This window comes from Phalacrocorax aristotelis, chromosome 2 (assembly GCF_949628215.1).
Source record: "Phalacrocorax aristotelis chromosome 2, bGulAri2.1, whole genome shotgun sequence".
NCBI classification, from domain to species: domain Eukaryota; kingdom Metazoa; phylum Chordata; class Aves; order Suliformes; family Phalacrocoracidae; genus Phalacrocorax; species Phalacrocorax aristotelis.
This window is the reverse complement of record NC_134277.1, coordinates 60749439-60765562: the sequence shown is the minus strand read 5'-3', so window position 1 is coordinate 60765562 and position 16124 is coordinate 60749439. Positions and strand designations below refer to the sequence as shown.

At 40.8% G+C, this 16124-nt stretch overlaps 1 protein-coding gene across 1 annotated transcript in view; it reads right to left on the bottom strand.

Moving 5' to 3' along the window:
- The window catches only part of CNTNAP2 (contactin associated protein 2), a 1177124-nt gene that overhangs the window by 15856 nt on the left and 1145144 nt on the right, over positions 1-16124 (bottom strand). Inside the window, exon 22 of the mRNA XM_075083760.1 lies at positions 2747-2977. Coding sequence (XP_074939861.1) covers positions 2747-2977 — 231 coding nt within the window. The remainder of the gene's footprint in view (positions 1-2746; positions 2978-16124) is intronic.

Genomic DNA, 16124 nt, shown 5'->3' with positions numbered 1-16124 from the left:
TTTAAAATGAAATAGGAGACATCATAAAAATTGCAGACAAAAACGTCTGAAATGAGAGACTTTGTATATAGTAACTGCTGCTTTCAAAGCTATGTTCTTTGCAACCATTTCTTTGTGGTGGCGTATGTGTGGCTTTTGCCTTAGCACCACTACACGTCCTTCTGTGAATTTCAAAAGAGCTTTTGCCCTTTCAGCCGCTTTAGTGAAGGAGTAAATTCACACTGAGAGTACCAAGACTTTTCCAGCTCTGGAGCCAAAGGGAACTATTACTTATACTGCTGATTTTTCAATTTTCTCTTTCAACACAATTTGTGTTAAAGTCTTCTAGTAGGATTTGGGAAACGTAAAAACATCCTCAGTGAAAATTGCCAATTTGCTATTGCAAAGTGACAGTAAACCCAAACATTTTTATTTACCAGTCATCAAGATCATCTGTGTGCAAGGTTACACAGTCTACAGTATATCTTTTTCCTGAGATTGAAACAGAGCTAGCTGTGTCTGACCACCAGAGATAATTTTACAAAGGCTGAGTTGTTCCTACCTGATACTGATAAATGAGTTGCTGCGATACCTCCTCTTTGTATCATGGAAATGCCACCCAGAGTGAAAGTCAGGAACTGTTCACCCACAACTGAATGTCCTTTCACTCCTGCCCCAGTGAAATACGCCCCCCCACCCCCTTGCTGTGAAATTTCTTTCTGCTGTAAGTCACTTGACATTGTTGCTCCATTCAGTGTACAGCAGTCCCTCACTAGAAGGCTTTAAAACAATATGATCTTTTCCTTCTACTGCTCCGGAGCACTGGAGAAGACAAGAGGACAGGTCGCTAACTCCCAGTCTTACTAAAGATTACCATCACCAAAAATGAAGGTGGGTCACTTGCATTCTGTCTGCCCATGACTTGAAACAGTCAAGTCAAGTCTGGCTAGGGCAATGAGATTTTTTTTACTGAGGAGAAGTTAGCAGCTAGCTTGAGCCAACCTAATTGCATGTTGTATGCTTCCTGATATCCCTCATGCTGGCTCCATGACCTAGTACTAAAATCAATCCACAGAAAATGTATAAGTTTGTAATCTGTCAAGTCAACAAAGCCGAATCAACTCAGCAAAAGTTTTCAAGATGAGACTGAGTCAACACAAGGACAAGCGTAGTAGCACGTGGCAAGGACAAACAGGACCTCCTCCTTTTAACACCAGGAGCTATTAGGAACAGTTCAAATGTCTTCAGTAAATCCCACCATAGTCTTTTACTAGCTTGCCATCAAATTAAGTGTAGGAAAAAGATACCAACCAAAATCAACAACCAAAACCCATTAGCTGCACAAGATTCACAGCAGCAGTGCATCCTCAAGAATTTATGGCACACTTTTTAAAAACATGAGCCAGTGAGGTTATCTTTCAGGAAATGCGCTTTTATAGAAAGAGGAGCAGAGAACATAACCTTCAGGTACAGACAGACCTAATAATTTCAGAGAAGAAAGGGACTACTAATGTGTGATGAAAAAATTCCAGTAGAAGACTGCATGTTATAAACAGGGAAGACACATACCAAAATCTTAAAACGGCATGGCAGCAAGGAGGGAATGACAGGTTCTAGAGCATGATACTGCTCGTATCAATGTTTGGGACCCTCAGCCCTGAAATATCTGCCCCTCCTTACAAAGATCTGCCCTATTCCTCTACTGAAGAAGAGCTGAAACGAAATGCTGCAAGAAGATCCTTGACATCGCAAGAAAAAAAAAAAAGTCCAAAACCCGAAGTTATGACCTTGGAACATACTTCTAAGAAAGACATATAAACCCGTCCCCTCTCATATAAAAACTGGCAGATAGATGCATCCCCAAACACAACAGGCAAAGACTAGTCGATATCAAAATCATTATGGACCCAGTTTTTCCTCTTGCATTTTAATTATATACCACTCTAAACCCATCTGCTTTCCCAGGACAGGTGCTAATTTACACCCCTAAAAGTGAAATCAGAATGAGGACAAAATACAAGAGACAGGTCAATGTACACCTGACCATATAAATCTAGAGGGAACAGATTTTCTTTTTTTAAAAAAGTATTTATCTGATACTTAAGAAGCAAGAGGGAAAAAAGTTTCTAAAGTTAGACACAATGTATACTTTCAAAGACTGTCAGTCATGAAGCAGGATGAGATTGCTAGGATCTGCAAATTGTTTTGGCTTTCCAGCATTTTCAGCATGAGATGAATGCCACCATGGCTAATGGAATTTGCCATGAAACATGGCCTAAGTAAAGCAGACATTTCAGAAAGGAAATCAGCACTCCATATAAATATATTTATGCCTAAAATTAGACTTACTTTTTTTGTATGAAGCTGACTACAATATACTCACTTATTAGGAATACAGCATAAGAAATGCTGCCGTACTTTATTTATCTGTACTTGCAACCTTTTGCTGACTACACACCCAATACTATAGAGAAAGTGTTATCACATCAGCTATGTCAAAAGTCAACATTCAAACTGTGTAAAACTTACGGAAGCAAAAAATAGAACAGAATATTAAAAAAAAAGGCAAAGAAAATATTCTGTAACTGCACTTAAAAGTGGTGGCAAATCTCTGTCATTGCAGCTTTGCATTTCCTCCCATGATTATAGTCCTACAGTCATCTATGAATCACATCCACTCAGTTTTGGTTTTCCTTATGGAAGAAGGTGGGTGTATTTCTTCTCTGAATGGCTCCACTGATCTAATGTGGCATGAACCTCAGCTTACCTGAGTCTAAGTGCCACGGGTCAGTAGCGGCTGACATTGGTGGGATGGTAAGTGGAGATGCTCCGCAGTTGGATTCCACCAGTTCTCCTTGGATGTGGACGTGAGAGGAGGCGTTGGTAGGTCTCAGAGCTGCTTTAAGTGGAGCAATCTGGTTGAACTGTACCCTTGATAGGCAGCCAGTGAATCCTGGGGTGTTGTACTTATATATATCTTGGTCAATCTTCCCAATTTCTATGTGAAATTAAGAAGGAAAAAAAAAATATTAATCAAAACAATTCATTGCTTTGGAAAGCATTACTGGTCTGCACACTTGATTCCCAGAGGTCAGTTCACAAGTCCCTCTCTCAGGAGACTGAGAACTTGTCAGACCCCGCAAGGTTTCTTTACATTTCATTACAGATTATATCTGGAAACCTTCAGGCCTTGATGTGGCTTGGTTTCACTGCTATGCTATCATTAGAATGAAAGGCCAGCATGAAGGAGTCATCAGAGAACAAAAGGCCAGGAAGAAAATAAAAATCTTTTCCTCAAGAAGAGGTGGCCAAAGAGTAGGTAGAGGAAGCCATCGCCAAGGTCTCTCCTCCCAGCTGAAGCAGCTGCTGCAAGTGATGCCCCTTCTTTCACCTTGGCCTGTCACCCTTAAGCCCCTCTTGGTGGGCTGGGACCACTCCTGTTCACTCACATGACCCTCCTGCCGCCTCACCATGAGACCACGTGTCCTTTTGGCCCGCGGTGAAAAACCGCCCCTCTCTGGCCTCCTCTCTTCCTCTGCAGTGGTGAGAGGTGGTCGGAGGCCATCTGCCCCACTGCAGGCTGAGGAGCGGCATGCGTGCTCCTGTGCCTCCGCAACCGGGCCTACGTTGGCCTGCCACGAGTTGGGTGTTTTTCACCTCGCCACTGTGGGCTGATAGGCAAGCTGGCAGCTGGCATCCATGAGCAGAGCATAGGGCTCTGCCATTGCTCTCTTAAAAACAGCTGCCATCCCTCAAAGTCATCCCCCAAGTAGCTTTCTCTCTTCTAAAACACCAGTTAAAATGATCCCAAAATGGTAGCCATAAAAATATGGCACATGCCCTTACTACCCAGGAACAGGCTGCTCATAGCTGTCTTAATTCTGCCAGGATGTGTTGCTACAGCCTGAGTCACAACCAAAACAAAACCAGCACCCTCTGTCAGCTGGCTGTATTAGAGGTGATATTGACATTTCAAAGCCTCACTGCAGTGTCTAATATAATATTTACATGGCAGTGAGGAATTTGGCTTCCCTTCTTCTATGGTAGCATGGAGTGAATGAAAAGGACACATGGCAGCATCACGTTTGTGCTGTACCAGGGAGTATTGCTTTGGAGGCACTGAGACACTTCACCTTTCCCTGGGTTGGCAGGGACAGGAGTTAACGTTTAGCCCTTGAAGTCAGTGGAAAAAGTTGTACTGAGCTGAGCAAAGCAAGACAGTATCCTTGGGTCAGAGAACAGGGAGCAGACCCAGGTTGTTCAAAGGCAACCTTTTCAGATAGGAACAATGATAAGGGCTTGAAAAACTGTGTTTCTGGAAACAAGATGCCTGCAAATCACAAGATTGCATCATAAAAGAAGGAAAGGAAAACAGAGGTGGGACAGAGAGGGTTCTCCTGAGACATGTGAGGAGAAAGTGGGAAAGCGTTTTATTGTAAGAGTTTGCGGAAGAGCTGGGAACCAAAGCACATCTGGATTTGATTCTTGCCATTTAAAAAAAAAAAAAGGCAAACCAAAACAAACAAAAAAAACCCCAGAATTATTAGAAAATGCATTACTAACCTTTTGGATGAGTCTGTGTTCAGCTCTAACCAAACCAGGATCAATTATATAAGGTCTGAGCTGCTGACTGGGCTCCCTAAAAAACTACCATGATATGTATGTCAGTGCTATTACCTAAGAGTACTGAGGGCTTTACATCAGGGATACTTAGAAGGAGTTTCACGGCTACAAACCAGACAGGGCATTTCAAGTACACTCTATTTTTTGGGTTTACATGTTAAAATGAAGTGGGGGAAAACTGGTGGAAACTGGACAAACCTTGAGTGTGACTGAAATAACTTTTTGGTTTTCACACCAAACAAAGCTGTACCTTTTGTCTTCGCAACCAGATTAGAAGGTTAAACATACAATACTTAAGTCATGTTCCCCACCCAGCTAGCATAAGGACACAAAAGTAAGATGCAAAATCTGAAAATTACTTGCATTAGATCCTTATGTGATCCACTGTACAAGAACAGATTTTCTATTCCCCCCATTTTCCCTTTTCCTTCTCATTTGAGAATGTTCTTTCTCTGCTAGTGCTTATCCAGCCTGTATCTATATCACAGCCACATTTCACAAGCTGTTAGTGAGCAGCAACTGTCACCTGTGACAAAGTGGTAACATTCTCAGGGCTCAGCTAGAGACTGGCTTAAATGCGTTAAAATAATCATATTAGTCACATGGGGCTTTCATCCAGCTCTCCTTTAAAAAATTAGCTTGACCAAACAGTTAGCATCATCTCCTTCAAAAATATGATAGTAAGTAAAAAAACTCACATGTGCATGCACACTTTCCATAGTTAGTAGGAAAGCTGTAGAAGGCCAGAGTTCATGCACCTGAGTCCTACTTGTAGATAATATCACTCAGACAAGGTTCCTATCTGACTGCAATATTCAGTCTCTTACTTCAATGCAATATTCATGGCATATTCAGTGAATAGCTGCAATCTTGAGTAATCCGAAGGAACAATTAGAAGACCATAAACACTGCAACCACTGTCAATAACAGTTTAGTGATTACCTTTTATTCACATTTTTATATATTCTGTGGAACTTCAAGCAGCAGTGCTAACAGCCTCCCACTCACAATCCTGAATGACAAGAACAAAAATCCATGAATATGACTGTGCTACTTTAGCAGCTTCAGCACCATTCTCCTCTAACTCCATGAGTAATAAGTGATGGATGCTAGACGCTAGAACAATTAAAGAAAAAAAACCCAAAACCCCTAACAAGGCACCTTGCTGAAGACCTGTGTTTTTGTTTAAAACATCCCACAAATGATGGTTGTGCAAGTCACCTCATGCAAATTTACCACCAGCTTGCATCAAATCAGTACTAAAACAAGATGGATTAACTGCTATGACTGTGAGTACGTTCCTTCCTGTGTGCGTTCCATGGGGCTCAGCACACCGATCCTCTCTGATGTTAGGCCATTATACTTTGCCTCCCTGTGTATTTGATCCCTGGAGAGTGTAACGATTATATAATGAAATATGCCTTTGTTGTCATGACTAAAAGTCAATTTTCTCCCTATAACAAATAGGGAAGAAAAAGAAAAGATGAGGACAATCATATTATTTAAAAAATGGAAATGCACAATACACCCACTTTGCATTGTTCTAATTTTCAGCACATACCATAGTGCAAAGTCATATGAATATTGCAGTACATAGTATTATCATTACCTAATAGCAACATTAGTATTACTGCTTTCAGATCTGATGCAGCAATCTTCTGCTGGCACTTTACCCACAAGCATTTTTGTAATGAAAGACTTCAAAAAATACCACTTTTAGGCCTTTTTTAACTTCCACTGATTTTAACCATTTGCTCCCTTGACCGCATAACCTGCTGACTTGAGATGAAGACCATAATTACAAGACAGAGACCATTCAGATGAACCCATTCTAGCACAGATGCACTGCAGTATACAAATCCTTAACACTGACCATTCACACAATAACTATGCAACTGCCTACCTGGATTACTTAAACATTTAAAATATGTATATAACTAGTACAGTATACTAAGAACCTCACAGATGTTGCCCCATGTCTTGTGTGTTATAATTCACTGAAGATATACTTAATATCAATTACTTGTTATTTATGTTTTGTTATTTATTTAACAGTAAAAACATACAGGAGTTTAAGCCTCAGTTACTCATTTTGATGTCAGGGCTTATTTCTCATGGCTGTGGCAGAAACATGCCACATAGTGATTATAATAATACTATTGCTCTATTGAGAATTATGTGCTACTACTGAAGAAGCTCTTTTCCACCTAGGTGAAAAGATGTAAAGAACATCTATTTTCAAGCATGCTTACGACACAACACACCATTAGTGAGTACCCAACAAATTGAAGTTAATTATTCTATGAATCCAGAAGAAAACAAGCAAAAATAAATTGTACAGAGGAAAAAACTGTGTGTAAGTAACAAGTGTATAAGTAGCACATAGCAATACTAATCCATGTAATTAGGTTATCTGCTTTTTAAGCCTTTTTGGCCTTCCTGCATTACCTGTAGATGCAGAGTTCTGGCTCTTGCCTAGGCACTATTACAAGACAAACAAATAGTTTGGTTCACATTATTATCAAAGTTGACCTATTTAATATGTATCTGATGAGCTACTTGTAGAAGCAGACACATTGCCAAATACAGTTTTTATCTATACTTTCTCTCCCTTCTCTACTTTCCATATCTACCAATAAAAGATTTATAGAGACACTCAAAGGGCCTTGGCACTTCTTATAGCACAAAAGGAGTGGTCCTGCTGCTCTGCTGAAGAGATCCAACTCTGCTTAATTCTACCATTTATTTTTTATACATTCCTGTAGCTTAAGTTAGAACATCTAGAGAAAAACAACAGCCTGATTTAGCAGAAAAAAAGAAGCATTTGGTCCCATAGCCCTGAGCAGGTTTTTGATAGATGAAATGGAAATGCTTTCTATTTAGGTAAAGTTCCCCATGTGAGGATCCTAGAAGGATTTGCATGTACACAGGCCCTGCAGCACAAACCTATACAATCCAGCACAGTACTGTGCCATGCCAATATAGTGATGCCGCATGTGGAAAGACAGCCTTGGACTGTGTTACACACAGACCTCGGAAAGGAGAGAGAGTGAGCTGTGAAGGAAGAGGGAAACACTCCCACTGCAAATCTTTGTAAACCTACAAAAAGTGTTTTTATTAAACATACGTGCTGAGCATCTTTGCTGAGTATCTTTTCTGTTCTAGCTGATCTGTACATTTTTTTCTTTACAGGACTCTGAAATGCTGATCAATACAGAAAGTCATAATAAATTCTGAACCTTGCACAGTGTTCAATACATACAGAAACAAGGCATCTGTTTATTGTGAATTATGTTCCATTAGGAAGGAAATGTAACAGAACTTGAAGCACAGTTTGTGGGTCGCACAACAATGTATGTAATAAACATCCTGTTAGGAAATCCCTTGGAGTTTTCCAGTGATGCCCTTCAAAGCAGAAATAAGGCATAGCTAAGGGTACTTCGTTTAGTACAGTGATGTTCTAGCAATCTAGCTCTTCTTTCTTCTTTGATAATGGGAAAGCTCTGCCTGAACTAGCACATAGCAGTGCAGCAAGAAGAAAAGCACTATGTATACTCAAGTATATAGTCACTGGTTGTGACAGAAGATGCCTTTTAAACAAAGGGAAGTCTCAGCAGCACAAGCAAAGCCCTTTCAGTTCAATTTACTAAAGACTATTTCTTACACAATTTACACAGGACACCATTTGAGTTTTGCTTTGAAAATGGTGAAAAATCCAGCTGTTTGGATTTAGGACAATGACCTATTTATATGTGCCCATTTACGCCCAGAAATACAACAGCTTAATGATTCTGGAAAGAGAGTAGCTATATCAGTAGTGGGAGAAGTCCAGCTTTGCCACAGGTGGTGTTTCTGGCTAAACTACCAGGATGCTCTGGTATTTCATTTAAGATTAAGCATCCACTCAGGAGGCAGATAGAAGATAATCTGTTATAAATCTCTATAACCCTTCAGCTAGCTGTACTAAATTGACCCTAAATTATCTCTATATAATATTTTAATAGACTGCACAGGTGAATTCACCAATTCAATTAAATGAACCACTAATTCCTTTTGGGTCAACCTTAGCAATAGATTTTCTCTTCGAAATAAAACACCATGTGCTCTTTTCTCCCCTGTACTCAGAAAGATATCTTGTTACACTACCCGCTGCTCAAAGATCAGACCAATCAGCACCTTCAGCATCTCTCTGTTACTGCATCAGGCTCCATGTAATAGAAAGCAGTTTAAACTCCACTGGAAGGAAGCTATTGATTTCAAGAAGTCACAGTCCACAGAGATTACTAAGCACTTTCTCTTATTTGCGGTATTTGATGCCTAGATGAGCAGTTCAATGCAACACCGAACCCTGGCACATGCCAATACTTAAGGACTGGTGTGTGTAAAAAAAAAAAAGAGAGAATAAATAATCTTGCATCACAGACAGTACACAGTCATAGAGAGAACCTATCTGGGGTGGCATATACCTGCTAGACCAAAGCCACAGGGCTAAAAAGTCCATGTCAGGAGCAACTACTATACACTCAGAAGAGCAACAGCACAAGACAAAGGGAAAATTATATTCTGACACATCGCCTGAGTTTTCTGATTGAACATTCTTCAGTACAAAGATCAAGCACATGTTTGCTTACTGGCTGTTTATATCTTCTCTGTCCTAAGATCAGCCATTTCTATAAAAAAAGCATACTAATAACACTTAACTGTGTAGATACCACAAGTGATATCAGATATGCTAAACACCCACAGTAAGAAGCAAAAAGCTAAACCCCCAGATGATGTTTAATGAGCTGTAGTTGATGTAAAACTGCAAGGCATGTATGGGCACTGAACTAAACTACTGTAAAGACTTTGCACAGCCCTCAAACTTCCCTGGCTTTTAAGTTCAGTCTCTGAATTAAAATTCAGTAAGTGGTACAAAGCAAGTACAAAGCAACAGGAATGTTTATTTTGTCCATTACTCAAAACCAAGCTACTGCATACTACTCTGTGGACACCCATACCACTGGAACAAGATGCTCCTTTATGGAGAACTTGTTACAGGGGTGCTGGGGACAGGGAAAGCACGAGCAGTCCCTGAGAATGGGGACCTGAGCTTCACAAGACCAAAGTACAAATGACAACTGATGGCTCTTTATGCAAGAATTGAGATGCCATGTAGCAGGCACGCTTTTTTTAGTCCACAGGTCTGCAAGGGCCAGGGGGCATCTAGATGCCTCCCCATACATCCCCTTCCCATCACGCTAACATGCACATGATGTCCAGGGGCCTGCAGGGATGGAGTAAATGTGGTGAGAAGCTGCGGGGTGGCCTCCAGCCCCCATGAGGCGGGGACAGCAGTCCTGTCACCCCCTCTTCTGGCACATGTCGTGAGAGTCTCACTGTCCTCTTCACCCTGGACCCCTGATCAGATGCCCAAGTCAGATGCCTTTAGATACGCCTACACCTGTTTGCTTTCCAGAGCCTTCAGGTACTGCCCACAGTATGGACCTATGGAGTGATGGCATCCTTCCATGGCTTTTTTATCTCTAACTTTATGCTACTTATTGTAACTTTTCCAGTTTTCTTTAATAACAAATTATAGTTTGTATGGAATAATTTTGTTTAGACAGTTTATGTCCAGACTGACAAACTCACTGACGACCTCTGAAACACACAGAAGATGGTATTTGTGGTGTGTGAAGCAGTGCCAGAAACCGAAGGAAATAACATTAACCCAGCAGTGACAACCAACAGTGTTGCACAGCAAACACATGGTGCTTTCATTTGCTGTCTAACACTTAAGAAATGGCCTTATCCATGGTGCAAGCAAGAGAAAAATTGCTTATGAAGACTGTAACAGCTCAGTGCATGTTTCAGTTGCAGTAGCAGCTTTACCAGCATTGCTGAAACCAAGGCCATTTGTTTATGAAACGCTCCCAATACTTTCCAAACAAGCAGGAAATGATCAAACCAAGTGTAAAATACACAGGATTAGAGAACCTGAGCTGGCCTGGTAGCTGTGCCATGGCCCTGGAGCACTTCCAAAACCCAGTCCCTGGTGGAACAGTTACAGCTTTCAGGTCATGCTGTAATGGAGCCAATAAATCACTGATGTGAAATGCACTCCTATCAGAGTCCTATTATTACAGAAATAATAAAGACTAGTGCTGGACTGCAGCTCCTCGGTCAAAAAAGGTACTGTGAAGAATGCTATGAAATGGAAATATTATTTGACAGCAGCCTGGTTTCACATTGCCACAAATGAAGAGGGTTTGAGAACAAGAAATTGGATTTTTTTTAAGCTTTTCTGTACTGATGATATAGTTACTGAATGTTTCAAGATTTCACGCCCATTGTATGATTTCCTAGAATTTTCCATTTTAAAATTTTATGTGTAGTCAACAACAGTTATTATTCAGGAATTCACACTGTGTTTTAATGAAAAGGGAATTAACTGATGCTGCAAGGTTCTTAGTAATTGCATTGTAAAACTAAGGCCAACAGTAAAAGTGGACATCACTTTTTCAAGGAAACAAGTATTTTCTTCACATTTTACTACTGACTCACTGTATAACCTTGAGCAAGTCACTTCAGATATTCATGTCAAACTCCCCCCCTCCCTCTTAGTAGGTCATAGAGAATTCTCCCTACCCTCTAGTTGGGATTTGTCTCACTTGAGATGTTTTGACATCTACGTTAAAAACGTATGGGCATTGCTTTTAAATATGAATATAAAATGAATCAGTTTTTTTTAAACACCCCACAAACTTCTCATGACTTTGGAAAGGTCACTAATGGAGGCACAGATTGTATGGCATATTTCCGTTGATAAAAAAGAAAGCTCTCCCAAGGGTAATGGAATGATGCAAAATCAGGAAAAAAGGGAAGAAATACCAAGTTTCTAGAGACCCTTTGTTGCCAAGGAACAATATCCAGCCTGCAGACATCAAACGAAAGACTGGATTTTGGCAGAAGTCTTCAAATGTTCCCACTCAAGAGTGGCCCCCGAGAAGTGTTCAGCTGGGGGCAGAACCTCGATGGGGGTGAACAGTCAGCTCCGTACCAGTGGGACCAAACGTCCCATGAGTTTTGGGGGAAGAGACACCTCTCCATGAATTAACCTTTATAACCAACTGTGAGTGGTAATACAGTCATTTCATAAATTTGTGTAGCATTTTTTTTTCTCCTATAGATGACTAATCATTCTCCTTGGGTACCAGAGGCAAAAAGCACAGCCTGTGTTTAAAGCAGGAATCCCAAATGTAGGAGAGCTAAAAAGAAAGGCCATCCACCTAGACAGTAGCCTCAGCTGACAGAACAGGACACTAGTATTAATCAGTAAGGCTGTACCACATACCTTGATTGCAAATCCTCCTGAGGGCTAACGGAAATCTTTCGATTGAGAAGCAAAGTGCTCAACACACACTGATGTAACCCAAGCTGTAGATATCAGCAGTTCTCAAGGCAAAAACGCATAAGAAGGGTCTGACAGATAGCCTCAAGAATAATTTCTTTTCTATTCTATCCTCTATCCACTTTACATGGGTTGAGGGGCAGAAGAAGGAGAGCCACTACCAGGTTTTTCATCCACAAGAAAGAATTAAATGTTTCATCTGCTTTTTCTCTGTAGGCAGGCTCTAAACAGAGTAAGAGGAAGTGGATGATGGGGGAGGAGAAGAAATTATACAGCTCAAGTTTCTTTAAAAAAAAAAAGCCAAAACAAACCACAAATCTAAATGACTGACAAAATAAGTAATTTTATCATCATAGATAACACTAAAAAAGTAGAAGTTGTTATCACAGACAGAACATCCTCAGAATTAGCCGGGACACCATATTTCAGCAGGATTTATAAGCCCATTCTAATTCATGCTCATGATAAATAATCTTCACATCATCTTTCATAACCCTTAGAGAAGGACATAAAACACATACATAGAGGTAGCAGCACTATGCAAAAGAAATATGCAGTTTTGTTTGTATGGTTTGCCTAACTGTGCTTTTATGTCTTACGGAAGCTGGCTGCAACAAAACTCAGCAAATGCTTTTCAAGCAGAAAATAAATAAATAAATGTATAAATAATCAAATGAGACTCTTGCAGTCTGTAGTCAAACGTAATGTGTCTTGGACAAACTCCAATGCATTTAGTAATATGCTTTTGTTAAAACTATATTAAAATAATATCATTTCAGTATGATTATTACTTTGCAGTTTAATGGGTACCCTTCTATGACTCTCTACAAATGTCCTCATACTACACTTTGTGTTCCTGTATCACAACCCTCAAATACCTTAATGAAAGTACAGTCTCATCAAAGAGTGGGTAGGCTGAAATTCCCTATATTGCCTCCCTCCTCCCTTGCTTATCTTACTGTCTCAATTGGAGATGGTGAAAAAGCTAGGATAACTATTCAAAGATGATTGATGGTATGTAACTAAACCTGGAAAATGATTTTTCAGTATGGTATTATTTTTATTCATACACCACATATGCCTTATATTAACCGCCTTTATTCTTAAAAGTTTTGTTGTTTTTTTCTTCTTTTTTATAATTAAAAAAGGTAGGGATTTGCAATCTGTTTGTTAAGAAACCACTTTTAGGGATGTTAGTATCACAAAGATAAAACTTCTTCATCAGTCTGACATAATTATTCTTATTTATTTACTTTAAAATAAATCTATGGCTATTGCACCTACAATGTTGGATTTCAATGCAATGTAATATATAAATAAAAGATTTTTTGGAACTTATATTTTTCAGAAGATATGCACAGTGCCACATTATGAACAAGCAATGGACTTTCTAAGTAGTTGCAATTTTCCTTTAGTTATCAAAAGCCTGAAAATAGCAAGCAAATGAAAAGCAGAATGCCAGCAAGGATGAGGAGGCTGTAACTTAGTAGGTCATTTTTCTTCCAACATTGTCATTCTGTTTGCTTTACTTCTTCATTTGGAATTTATTTTTTCTTGGATCAAAATATCCATTTTTTGTATAGACAATACCAACCTAGCTGTAGTACTGAAAAAAACCATTTATTTTAACAATTGGAAAAATACTGTAGGACAGTGCAAAGGAAAAAGAATCAATTTCATTTCTTAGAAGCAATTTCTTCTATGCTTTTTTGTCCAGTATTGTGTGCATCACAATTTGAAGCTGAGAGATTTATATTTGAACAGTCTCTATTACGTCTCAAAGTCAATGACAGGGGCAATCCAAGAAATGCTAAACGCTTTTGCTTCTTTTCTTTGTTATAAGTACTCTTCTGTATTTCCTCTGCTGGAACATGCTTGTGTGCAATAAATTCACTCATGAAAAGTATTGCTATTCGATGCACAATGTCAAATTATCATAAAAATTTCACAGCTGCATTAGATAGATCAATGACTTGTCTAGTTCATTGTTCTCTCTTCAAAAAAAAAAAAAAGGTGACTGAAAGTAGATGATTCACAAGTAGTATAACAGCATGGAGCATGTAAAATGATCCTCTCCCAGAATACCTTTCCAGCTTCCCATAAACATGGGCTTTAAACCTTTAGGGATGAATGCTGTATCTTGCCTTTTCTATTTAGCTACCGGCAGAATTGTCTCCCATGAATGTGTCCAACCTTTTCAGAAACGATCAATGCTTCTGGCCTCCACACCATCCCATGCCAGTGAGTTCCAGTGCCGAACTACTCACTCTGGCACAACCAACCTCCTGCAGCTCATTTTAAGGCTGCAGCCTAGCAAGGTAATTGAGGGTCTCACCTTCCTGGGTATGGAAAGCACTGTACACCTCTACCATTATAGGACTGTTCTGTATCAAAATTTGGGTAGATCAACTAAATCGCCTAAAAAGAAAGATTTCAATCTTTGGTTTAAAAGAAGCCTTCATGCACTTTAGTTAGAGTGGCAAAGTCCTGCAGAAGACCCATGATTCCATGAAGAATAAAATGTAAAAGCATTACACCATGATCTGGAAACCAAAAGTGCTCCCTCATTCAACAAATACACTGGGGATGAAAGAAATAGGTGTGGTTTGATGCCAGCCAACAAATTTCACTCCAGGAGAAAGAGTAAGGAAGCACACTTCCTTTCCCAGACCTGCCAATCTCAGGTTTAACATGTACAGCTTAATCAGACCTTTATTGCTTTTCAGATCAGATGAAGAATATTATACACCAGGTAATCCTCAGTGTGCATATTTTCAATTTCTATGATTTGCTCATCCACAGTCTTATTCAGTAGGTAATGATAATAGACATTTTGACAAAAAGACATAGAGCTGGGTGTGTGGAGGGATGATGGAAGAACAGGACCAGACAATGTGCAAGGACTAACTCAGTGACTACCTTTACATCTCATTAGATGGCGCAAACTGGACACTTCCAGCTGGCCTAAATCAAACTGTCTACTACCAACATGCTTTATCATTATTATTATTATTACATCCAAGCATGGAACAGTATTGCGGAGTAGCGTCCGAGAGCACAATGCCATGTGCAGTGTAATGGCTTTGTTAACAAGCTGTAGCAAGTGCTCCCACCCAAATACTGAAACAGAGGTTCGGGTGTTTCTCATCTCAAACCTATGGATTTCTTTGGAGGGACAGGGAAAGCTTTGATCAAGCTGCAATAAAAATCATTATAAAAAAATGTTAAATTTATAGCATCTTGTTATGCTTGCTTTAGCATAGAAATACATTAGAACAGTACGTTACGCTAGTTCAAGAGGCTATACTGACAGAAAATAGTCATTTGCTTTTCTTCTTAAAGCTTGCACCAGATTAAACACTCAGTGTCACATCAGCTGGATCAGGAAGCAGACATGTCTAACAGGACCGCTTATTAACTTGCTTCTTTTACAACCAGTTCTCATAAAAGCAAACAAACACAGGTGGGTTGCAGCATCAGCATCAGAAGATGATCTAAATCAGATTGCCTTTCTTCAACCCTTTCAGCAGCTCCTCTCTCTTCCCCCCAGCCCTCTGATTAAACTGAACCCCGCAATGAGATGAAGCAGATTAGACAAGGTCAGGAAACCCCAAACACCAGACGGGCATCCCGGATGCCCCGGAACACGCATCGCAGCTTTGTTCTTGCAGAAGATGTATGGTCATCTACCTCGCTGGCAGTGTCTCCTTTGCAGTCGGCGGGCAGCGGTGCTCCCTGCTGCCCCGAGCACGCCAGCGGCGGCGGCGGCAGGCGGGCTCCTGGCGACCCGGTACACGCTGCCCAGACCTCGTCCCTTCCGCCCACTACCTCCCTCCAGGATGAGAACTGGCGCCAGCTCATCACACGAGTGCCCCCAGCCCGCGTGGGGTGCCCCGGCAGGAGCAGCCCCGCGGGCTGCCGTGCCCCCCCCCACGCCTCGCAGCGCAAGCCCCCCCGCACCCCGCAACCAGGCTACCTGCCGTCTTCCCGGCCCTGCCCTTCGGGCCCTCGGGGCAGCCCGGCCGGGAGCTGTGGGGCAGCGGCGGCAGCGACGACCCGCACAGCAGAGCTGCGATGGGGAGCGGGCCCAAAACGCGAGGAGCGGAGCGAAGCCTCTCCCGACCTGCCT